At 40.5% G+C, this 10,873-nt stretch overlaps 2 protein-coding genes across 2 annotated transcripts; one reads left to right on the forward strand and one right to left on the reverse strand.

The window, feature by feature from the left end:
* The first annotated feature begins 397 nt into the window (after nt 1-397).
* LOC115059523 (7-methylguanosine phosphate-specific 5'-nucleotidase-like) lies at nt 398-4,673 on the forward strand. The gene is made up of 10 exons (XM_029527024.1): nt 398-547; nt 1,088-1,162; nt 1,292-1,390; nt 1,640-1,709; nt 1,876-1,922; nt 2,093-2,178; nt 2,290-2,379; nt 2,712-2,874; nt 3,330-3,530; nt 3,636-4,673. Exons 1-10 carry the CDS (start codon nt 545-547, stop codon nt 3,753-3,755), a joined length of 954 nt encoding a protein of 317 aa, XP_029382884.1. The 5' UTR covers nt 398-544; the 3' UTR covers nt 3,756-4,673.
* A 567-nt stretch (nt 4,674-5,240) lies between these two features.
* On the reverse strand, nt 5,241-9,724 carry fkbp10b (FKBP prolyl isomerase 10b). The gene is made up of 10 exons (XM_029527023.1): nt 9,412-9,724; nt 9,073-9,218; nt 8,520-8,709; nt 8,106-8,251; nt 7,702-7,891; nt 7,428-7,573; nt 6,853-7,042; nt 6,603-6,745; nt 6,086-6,249; nt 5,241-5,778 (listed from the first exon to the last, which is right to left on the reverse strand). The coding sequence occupies exons 1-10, from the start codon at nt 9,609-9,611 to the stop codon at nt 5,584-5,586; spliced, it is 1,710 nt and encodes a 569-aa protein (XP_029382883.1). The 5' UTR covers nt 9,612-9,724; the 3' UTR covers nt 5,241-5,583.
* Nucleotides 9,725-10,873: the final 1,149 nt, after the last annotated feature.

Consider the following 10,873-nt stretch of genomic DNA (forward strand, 5'->3'; position numbering starts at 1 on the left):
TTGTCAGGGTTTGGGTTATATTCCTATATTGCCTAAAATAATGATTGCATTTCCGAAAAAAGAAAGTAAAAGACTACCAACAACTAAAAACACACACTTGGATACCCTCAAAATTAGGAGAACTTTGGTATCATATGGAATTGATTCAGAAACTTGCTTAGATAAATAGCAGTGATTATATTTTCTCCAGTTTTATCACAATTCAGCACTTAGAGAAGAAATTTTCTCACTTAATTAATTTCCAAACAGGACAAGAAATTCAGACTAGACGGAGCCGGAGTTGTTCCGCACTGAGGAAGTAGGAACAATTATGCGTCGGAACCAACGCGCTTGGTACACAGAGAGGGGGGGGGGATACTGCAGGTGCAACACACTGGGAGAACGTAAACAACTCAAAGCAAATAGCTGCCGGCTGTGCTCCGTTTTTATTTACCTGGTTATTGTTTATTTCACACAAAGAAAGCTTTCCCCTTCACACGATGCACCTTTGACGCTGGACTGCAGTTTACGCCTCGCTGACGTCGTTTCCTGTTTCTGCTTGAAAATGGTAATTTGTTACGGCCGGCAAACATGCGATTTAACTTGCCATATCGTTTTTGTGTAAACTAAAATAATGTAATGTGGAGAAATACTTTGGAGATAAAAAAAAAATATGCGGTGTGATAATAATAATAAAAAAAAATTCTAATGTGTTCGAATAAATCAAACATAGTCCATGTTAGCATACCGGACAAAAAATGGTGTGACACCTTAATGATGATCATGACTGTCAGCTGTGAGCGGATTAAGGTGGCCAGTTCAAGTCTTTGTATTTTAATTTGTGATAAATTCGTTTAAATTTTTAAATATGTAAATGTCAATTGTAATTTAGTTGAGGGATATTTGCAGAAATTTCCGTTTTAAATTTTATTTTCGAATTTTTATTTGGATCATTGAATTAAATGCTTGCCTGTGAACAAATGTCACATTTTTTTGGATGTCTAGAGGACAACAAATATTGGATTATTATGTGGTACTTCAGTAATAAATTATCCAGTTGTTTCATCTCATAAGATAAAAGATGAGCTGAATGAGTTTGCTCCTGCAGATCTACCATATTCCCTGGATCTACACACCGCTGCGAACCGTCATGGCCATATGGCACCAGCTGATCAAGACTGAGGTGAAGAGCTCAACAAAAATAAAAATGATTTCTTTTTTAGAAAGCTTGCATAGCTAAGTAAATTATGGTTATATGTGTGTTTCAGCAGGGATTGAAGTTAATTTATCTGCTGTATTTCCTTTTGTTCAGATTCCAGAGCTGTCTAAGGGCTCTGTGCTGATCAGAGAGCGCAGCAGAGTGGAAGAGACTCTCCAGGCCATGAGGCGAGCTGGAGTGAGCAGCCTGCAGGTGCGAGCACATTCACACCATATTTGTTTGGGATTGAGCCCGCTGCAGTGTAAATCTCTGTCCACAAGATCATCACAATGAAATACAGCAAGTTATCTACAAACATTAATAAAGAGCAAAAATAAATGTTAATATTCTCAGAGTTCGACTATAAGTACTGCATATTTAATTTAAATGTGAATTTGGTTGCTTGCTGAGTTTGGCAGCACTTTTAGTTCTTTCACTTTGAAATAATAAATGTTTTCTCAGGTGATCTCAGACTTCGACAGGACCCTGACCAGATTCACTCACAACGGCAAGACGGTGGCCACCACTCACAGTAAGTACACAGGCCACAAAGATTATTTGCATAATGGACAAACAGAGTTCAGACGATTTGGTGAATTTCCACATCTGGCTATTTTGATTTCAAAGATTTATCATTTGACCCAGATTGTGTTTGTGCATGTTTTACTTTTGTTACCTGATTTCTCTGCTTTGTACAGACATCCTGGATAACCGGTTGCTGATGAATGAAGACGCCACTAGAAAGGTAACTGAATTATTGTCATGAATGCAGTTTCCTGACTTTTTACACTAGTTCCTTCCAAGGCAGTAGCTGTTTGTTGATAAATTTGGATTCACATCATAATTTGCTGAACATAAATCCTATGTGATTCATCTCTAGATTACTGTTCAGTGTTTGTTGTTGGCTCTTTGCAGATGAAGGAGCTGTTGAACACTTACTATCCTATTGAGATTGATTCCAACCGGAGTGCTGAAGAGAAGCTGCCTCTCATGGTGGAGTGGTAAGAATCACTCTTTATTTGTTTTCTTTTTTTGGGGGGGGGGTTACACTAAAGTGAGAGGAATTAGCTGAGGATTGTTTAGCCCCTGATGTTCCCTCCTGCTCTTCACAGGTGGACTAAAGTTCATGAGCTGCTGATTCAACAGAAGATTAGAAAGGACATGCTCACCCAAGCTGTTAAGGAGTCTAATGCTATGCTGAGGTACCGTCTGTTTGAGTTTGCCAGTCACATCTACATATTTAATAATGTCTTATAGACTTTTGACATTAGTATTTTCCTCAAATCGTGTGATTAGATATCTTTAGATATATGAGGCACCATTGCCTTTTTAGATTGCTTACTGACTTTGCACAATAAAACTGAAACATCTGAACTGATCTACAAAAAGAACATTTAAAAATAATTTAATAACTAATAACTACAAATACATAACTACAAATCATTTTAACATTGTAGATTATACATGTATTTTTTTAATAGTTGCAATTACGGAATGAGTGTAATCTGATGAGGGGTGTGTGTATTTCTTTCAGGGATGGCTACAAAGAGTTTTTTGAACATCTGGCTGAGCACCAGGTTCCTCTGTTGATCTTCTCGGCCGGTGTTGGAGACATCCTGGAGGAGGTAATCCGACAGAACCAAGTCTTCCATTCCAATGTCCACATCATCTCCAACTACATGGACTTTGACCAAACTGTGAGTTGGGCCACAGCTGCCTTTACATGCATTTTATATTCATTCCAATGCTGTATGAAATTTTGAACTGGCATAGATAACCTTTATTAAAATAAACGTGGGACCAGTGATGCAGCTCATAAAGGGCCAGAAATGGTCAACTACAACAGTTAACAACAATCCAAATGGGCCATAAGAAAGATTCTCTCTTATTTTTAAAACGATACTAAAACCAGGTTTACTTCTTTTCCTTCGGCATAATGAACCTGCATCTGCATCTGCTGATTTGCAGCAAAAAACATGCGCAAGAATCATTTTAATTGTAGTGGCTTCTATCAGAAAGAATTTGTTGTTCCAGTGATTGTGGTAAATTTCTTAGTGAAATAAGAAAGCTGTTAGTCACAGATTTGTGTGCTGGTTGTTACCAATATTAAAATATTACTCTGCCACTATTTCTTGAACATTATGTTCATAAGGGGGTCCTGCAGGCCTTCAAAGGCCCACTGATCCACACTTTCAATAAGAGGGAGGGCGCTCTGTCACACGCCGCAGGCCTCAGGGAGCTTCAGGGCCGGCCAAATGTGCTGCTGCTCGGAGACTCTTTGGGAGACCTGACCATGGCTGACGGGGTGTCCAAGCCCCACAACATCCTGACCATTGGCTTCCTGAATGACCAGGTCAGACCACGGTCACAGATACTCAGGTCGCTGCTGGGATTTCTTATGTTGACGCATTGCGTGGTAGACATTGTGTTCTCATTGTCTGTGGTTTGTCTTTCTCAGGTGGAAGAAAGGAAGGAGCTGTACGCCAACTCCTTTGGCATCATATTGGTGAAAGACGAGACGATGGATGTTCCAAACGCCATCCTCAGATACATTACCTCATCAAGAGACAACAAGTAAGGCACACAGATGGACTCATTCACTCAATTCTCCGTGCTAGCCCGTCACACATCATCATTTACCTCAAAGCAGTCCTTAAAAATTTGACTTTGTAATCTGCCTCCACTCATGTACCATTAAGTGTCAATGGTACAAATCATACAGTCTGTAATTTTTTTTTTAAGTTAATCACTTTCATCTTATTTATACAAAACAAATAGCAGGAATGGAACAGCAAAACGGCTCTCCTCCTGAAAAGAAACAAAAAACACAAAGACCTCTACTACTGACTTTAAGTGAAAGTGCAAATCATTTCTGATATTTTGATTTTCACTCCTGTCAGCACAAATGTGATTTTTTTTTTTTTTTAACTCCATTGTCTAACAGTATAAGAATTTAAAATAAGCTCATCTATGAGAAGAGGTGTGATGTTTGCTAACAGTCTCTAGACCACACATACTGTACTCTACACATGGATCCTCGGTTATGTGCAATGTAGAGGAAACATAACGTTATCAGTCTTTAAGCTATTTCATAATTTTAAGTTGTTCTAACAGTTTTAACTTGTTAGAGTGAACACAAACGTATTAATACGAGCAATAGATGGAAAGATACACAAGATGTGTGTTTAACACTGGCTGCTACACAAGTAAACTTAATGTGAAGCTAGGTGCACTGTACTATAGTTACTATACTTAAAAAGAACAGTCAAAGGTATTTGATCCCAGTAAGATGTATCTTAGTAACAGCTCATTGATTTCCATCAGTTTTATTGGTATTGATTGCCTCCAACATATTCCACTCCACTTGAACTGTATGAGAGACATCATTTAAAATGGTACTGCTAAAAAAAACCATTGATTTTCAATGATGTACTTACCTTGCAGTTATTTTTCTTTTGCAAAAGTCTTTTATGTCACAATTTTTTTTATACGGTGGATGCTCAATTGTCAGATGCTTTTTTTTTTTTTTTTTTTAGCAGGAAGCAATTCTTGAAGTCACACAGGGGCCAGTTAGCTTCCTGTGTGATGATCCTGGTAGGTAAAAAAATCAGAAATATGTCACATGCTGGTGATAGAAATAGAAATCAATATGGGTATTGAAGTTATTTAAGATAGCATTAACTAAGAGCTAATAGAATTAATCAAAGTAACAGTTCATCCAGATTTGGGCTGTAATATTTCTTATCACCACCATGTGGCACCTTTTTGGCCTTTTGGGTGACCACACAAATGTGACTGTTTTACTTGAGAGTACTCAGTAAATTTAGGAGTCCATTTTGACCAGTTTTTGAAAAATGTGATTTTTATTTTTTTAAAGCACAGTTCTTTTAGAGTCCAAAGTAATCCCCACAAACCAGGAATATCCTGTTTTTGAGTTGGGTGTGTTATGCCCAGGAGCAAACAGCCTGTGTGACCTCAAGAAATGTTGCACTGCGCATCTTGCTTTCAGAAGAATTACTTTGTGTATTTTCTTTCCTTTAAAGATGTCTGCCATTTTGAACAGATTGTGTATTAACACTCCTCACATTTTGTTATGAGTACAAAGGTTATTTCAGGTTTCTGTTTTTTTTTTTTTACGCAGTGATACAAGACCATGTTCTTTTTCTTACCGTTTAATTAATGTGACTTTCAGGGACAAATAAAGGTGCTTGTTTTTTTTTTTTCTGAATACAACTGTCAAAGACACTCATACAACATAAAAACATAAAAACATCCTTTGCATTATTTTCTCATTTAAAATACTGTCCAATATTAAAACATTGATGCTGTGTAGAAAACGTCTCTCGTTGCTTGTTTTTAGGGTGTCGGGGTTCATCCCTGAGAGAGGATTGAAGCATTTGTCCTCATTACAACTCCTCGTGCCTTTTTTCTTTCTTTTCATTGTCCTCATCTACCTTCAGTTTGAGCTCTTTCTCTGTGATCACGCCATCTTTATCTCGATCCTGGTTATGGAACATGTCGGCAATCACCTGCTCTGTGGACAGTCCAGGCTTCATACGACCTTTGCCATCTGCCACCTGCATCTTGATGAACTCTGCAAACTAAAAAGGGTCAAAGAAGAATGTTAATAACATATGGTCACAGTCACTCTTTGAAATTGTTTTTGAAATCATGTGTTTGTGCTGACGTGATACTATCAGCTGAGTATAGATAAAACAAACACCAGATGGCACCAGAGTAAAACTGTATACATCTCCAGTTTGTTTTTCCTCATATTTAGGGCAGATTGAGCTAAAGCAGTAATTTTATACTTAGATGTTTTAATTTCATTCTACTTTCTGAATCCATTTACACAAACATAGTAGAGTGAAACCACAGAGCTACTTTGGATGGTCAGCAGGAACGTACCTCCTCCTGTGGAACCTCTTTGTTCTTGTTGATGTCCATGGTTTCAAACAGGTTCTCAGGCGTGTCATTTAGCCACACAAACAGGTAACCAGGGGGCACACCCTTCTGAAAGCTCACCAGTTCAATATCAAAGACCAACACAGCGCTGCCTGGAACACCAGTGGCTGAAAGACAGGAAGCAGGAACGACACTTTTTAAGTCAGTTTAAAGCTTAGAATATATAAATATACACATTCTGTTGACCCATATCTAAAGTTTGTATTGTGAAAGCAGCAGACATCTTAAAATAGAGGCTGCACATTCTCAGCCACTGAGCTGTTTTTTTTTCATACTGACTTACTTACTTACTTTCACGGCTTTAATAAAAAAAATAAAAAAACTTCAACATAAACATGTAGTCCATAGAAAACACAGTTTTATGGGTAAGTGAACATAAGTTGTGGATAGTAAATAATCTTTCTGCTGATTTAAAACGACAGATTGTGGTACAGTTGGGAGCTTTAAGCTTCAGTCCTACCTCCTCTCTCTCCATGGCCCAGATGAGGAGGCACTGTCACCAACCTCTTCTCTCCTGCACACATGCCCCTCAAACCCTCGTCAAGCCCGTCGATGACTTTGTCCATCCCCAGCACGGCCTCTGGAACGTTCCCATAGTCGTGTCTATAGACAGTGTTGATTACATGTTGGGCAAATGAACGTGGGTGTGTGTGATGTACATTTGTGTCTTGCTAAAATTGCAATAATGTGGGGATGAAAGTGTCACTCACGAGGAAAAGAGCACCGTTCCATCCATCAGGGTGCAGTTGTAGTGATAGTGGACGAGGTCGTTCACCTCCGTGGTGTCATTACATTCCTCAGGTCTGTGGATGATCTTGATGTCCACTTTGTCGTTGGGATTGTGGAAGTCGATGACGTGGATGTCAAACACGAGCACAGCTGACGGGGGGATGACATTACCTGGAAAGACCACAGAAAATAAGGGGTTTTTTTGGAGGGTTGGAAATATGATGTACACATTCAGGGTCATACCAAAAGTAGACTATAGATTAATTACAGAATATAATAATGTGTTGCTCTGTTATTCATAACCAGTCAACTCAGGGACTGGTTATATTATCAGTCCAACAACTGAAGATATCAATTTACAATGTATATTTACTGAACAAAAGGAAAAAAATGCACTTTTTATTGTGCATTTACAACAAGAAACTTTTCCCTTTCTGTTACAGCTTAGTTTTTACTCTACTGACAGAACCAACGGTTTTCTTTCCCAAATATAATTAACTGTCACTTTTTGTCTTTCTTAAAAAGAGAGCTTGTGAGGAAAGCTGCAGTAAATCACCTGCTCCTTTCTCTCCATACGCCAGGTGTGGGGGGATGATGGCCCTCCTCCTCTCCCCAACACACACCCCCAGCAGGGCCTGGTCCATGCCTGTGATCACGTACCCCATCCCGATGTAGGTGTTGTATGTGCTGTTCCTCTGGTAGCTGTGGGGGGGTCACAGAGAAAACAGGAAAATGTAAAGACAATGTAAAAAAAAAAAACATATACATATAAATGAATGTAAACACTTGTATTTTCTTGTATAATCATCTTTTGTGTGACCTGAGCTCACCTGGTGTCAAAGGTGACGCCGTTCAGGAAGGTACCGTTGTAGTGGTAGCGGATGTAATCCCCGACCACAGACCTGCGGGTGCAGGACTCCGGCACTACCGGGTCCTCGATGGTGATGTTGTCTTTTGGGTTATGAATGTCCATCAACAGGACGTCATACACCAGGGTGGCCTGGGGGGGGATCTCCGTACCTGGGGAGCAGAATGTGGAGAATTAGAAACTCAAAGAAACCACAAGCTGTTTGATATAGAGAAAATTTTCTTTAGTGAGCTTTTAATTTTTTTACCTAATTCATGTTAAACTGTTACAAGCAAGTGATATATATCCTGAAAGTTATGATTTTTAGGGAACTAGTTTATAAGAGTGGTGATGTCTGCCCTCCACACAGATACAGAAATCACTCACCTGATCCCTTTTCTCCGTAGGCTTTAAAGGGTGGGATGACAATATTTCTGATCTCTCCCACACACATACCCAGCAGGCCTTCTTCTAGGCCCTTGATCAGCCAACCTTCGCCCACTAAGGAATCATGAGTCTGCATCCTGACGTAGCTGCGTAGGGCTCATACAAGCGCAAAGTCAAACACTCAACTTCACACAGACAACATACCTGGATGACAGTACAAAACACACAAGAGCTGTCATTCGGACAGGGCTTTTGTTTGGTAGTCTGAAACACACATCTCATTGTATTTTATCCCACTAAAGAGAGGAAGAAAGATTAAAAGCTCAGTACTTTGTTATATAATTCAGTAAATATGGAAATATGGAGTAGAAACATCTCCAGCAAGCACCAACACTCCCCAGAGCCAGAATTCACCTGGACTCAAAGACAGTGCCGTCGAGCAGAGTGCCGTTGAAATGGTAGCGCACAAAATCAGTGCGCATCACAGAGCGTTTGCAGTCTTTGGGAGTTGTGATGGTTTTGGTGACGACCAGGTCAGCTTTGTTCCACAGGTCCAACAGATGGATGTCGAATACCAGAGTGGCATCTGGAGGAATCACATCCCCTGAAAATAGTCGAGGCACATTTCCATTACACCACTAGTGGGGATCAGAGAGTCATTGACAATTTGTCAAACACCAGGGAAATATGACCCTTTTGGCTTTCCATACATTTCTGTGCCGTGTTGCATTGCCTTGGGATAATTTGGTGCTCCATCATGTTTTATTTTAATCATTTATCTGTATTTACAATTCTCAATATTTTCCCACTGAGTGGAGAATATTGCCAAATAAATTACCACTAAATCAAATGACCAAAAAGTAATATAGATCCTGGGATCTTTTTCCAGCCACGACTGGACAACCTCAAATATGAAAAGGTTGGTGCCGACAGTAAGACAGACCTTTTTCTTTTTCTCCTTCCTTACCTGCCCCGGTGCTGCCGTAGGCCAGGTGCGGCGGGATGGTCACCGTCCGGCGCTCATTCACGCACATGCCCCGCAGACCTTTGTCTATCCCCGCGATGAGCCGCCCCTCGCCCAGCACCCCGACCTTGGCGGCTCCTCTCTGGAGGCTGTGAGGCGTTAAAGACGAACAATCACACACACTTTTCCACCAACAGCTCGTTTCAGGATGATGCAAATCGCTGCTTTTACGGTCCCGCTGCAGCTCCGCAGATGCGTTCACGGCCTAGGACTCACTTAAAAAAAAAAAAAAAAAAAAAAAAGTTCCCGACTAAAATGACACGAAAGTGCAACAACGCTCACCTGGAGTCAAACACTTTCCCGTCCTCAAACGTGGCGTTGTAGTGATAGCGGACGTGATCTCCCTCTCCGGCCTCTCTGCCACAAACTTTGGGGATGAAGTATCTGTCCACGACTACATCTGCAGCCACCGGACTGGGATTACAGTCCACAGAGGACCGAGGGACCAGCAGGAGCAACACAACAACACAACACACAAACATCTCCGCACAATGACTGGGCTGATCGAAGCGGATGGCTGCGGCTCATCTGCAGATGTGGAGGCGTCGGAAGGCTGTAAACGTGGACAACCTCCAGGTTACTGAAAACTTTTCTTTTTTTTTTTTTTTTTAACCAAAGGGAAGAACACTGATTTGGGAGAGGGAGTCGCCTCTGACAAATTCACCAAAATAAGACACGAAGTCCTCTTCCGTTTGCAGACAGCTGATTAACGCCACGTGCATCCATTTGCTGCGAAATTTGGGAAATTTTGAATGAATTAGGAGAGAAATTAATGTTATCATAAAGCCGAATTGCAAATGTTTTTATTAATTTCTGGATCACCTGCTACACAAAGTGTCTATGGTGAGTTAGATTTCATAAGTTGTGTGATTGAATACTTTTTGTCCGTCCGCTTTTATTTTGAAAGGAAGCCGGCCTCTGGTTTCCAGCCCACAGCTGCAGGACCAGACGGATCCGGATCCGCCTCCTGATCGGCCCATTCCTCTGGATTCAGCCTGCCAGAGCCGTAAACTGGCCCGAGAGCTTCACGAGGACCAGCTTTTTCACTGATGCCGTAAAGTTAAGGCAGGAAACAACTACGGGAGCCTGTAGGTTACAATATCACTGCAAAAAATCCCACCAATCAAACCAGCGACCATTTCTGCAATGAATCCGAACTGCAAAACTAAAGTTGCATCACCAGCAGACAGGAAACGGATTGAATGTCAACATGAGCTGAACAAACACACATACTTCATTCAGTTCCTCTGCAAACTCTTAAGACTCATCACTGACTTCCAGTAAATATTTGAAAATATTTACAAATCTGTCTAATCACTCAGGAAGAAAGAAAAAACTATGCCATAGACGTAGAAATGGAAATATCACAGTCGGTGGGATACATCAGGTATCAATCAAGACCACAGAACATCCTGCAGTTGTTGTTGTTGTCTGTTTTAGCACAGCAGATCACACAGCCACTGGTATTCAGATATCTTTTAATATGTATTTTGAAATACAGTAAAATGAGTATTTACAATGAGACCTTATACTGGTGACCTTCATGAAGGACTAAACAAGGTTGACATCCACAATGTACATAAATGGTGCAAAATCCTTGGAAGAGTCCAACTACGATGTGTTATCACAAACAATGGCAACCTGAGCTTTCGGCTTAGTCTGTCCTTGAGTATGTTTTAGGGTTTTTGTACAGTTTAGGGAACATGTGTAGTGCAAGTATGATTCAAAGGATACACTGGCATTT

Source organism: Echeneis naucrates, chromosome 19 (genome assembly GCF_900963305.1).
Source record: "Echeneis naucrates chromosome 19, fEcheNa1.1, whole genome shotgun sequence".
NCBI lineage: Eukaryota > Metazoa > Chordata > Actinopteri > Carangiformes > Echeneidae > Echeneis > Echeneis naucrates.

Excerpts from the sequence above, each read along its gene's own strand:
- LOC115059523 (XM_029527024.1), top strand. Across the intron at positions 2,380-2,711 it reads GAGTCTAATGCTATGCTGAG|GGATGGCTACAAAGAGTTTT; the intron begins GTACCGTCTGTT and ends TATTTCTTTCAG. Across the intron at positions 3,531-3,635 it reads TTGGCTTCCTGAATGACCAG|GTGGAAGAAAGGAAGGAGCT; the intron begins GTCAGACCACGG and ends TGTCTTTCTCAG.
- fkbp10b (XM_029527023.1), bottom strand. The coding sequence starts at position 9,611 with ATGTTTGTGTGTTGTGTTGTTGTGTTGCTCCTGCTGGTCCCTCGGTCC. Across the intron at positions 9,219-9,411 it reads GGGAAAGTGTTTGACTCCAG|CCTCCAGAGAGGAGCCGCCA; the intron begins GTGAGCGTTGTT and ends AACGCCTCACAG. Across the intron at positions 6,250-6,602 it reads GGGCCATGGAGAGAGAGGAG|CCACTGGTGTTCCAGGCAGC; the intron begins GTAGGACTGAAG and ends CCTGTCTTTCAG.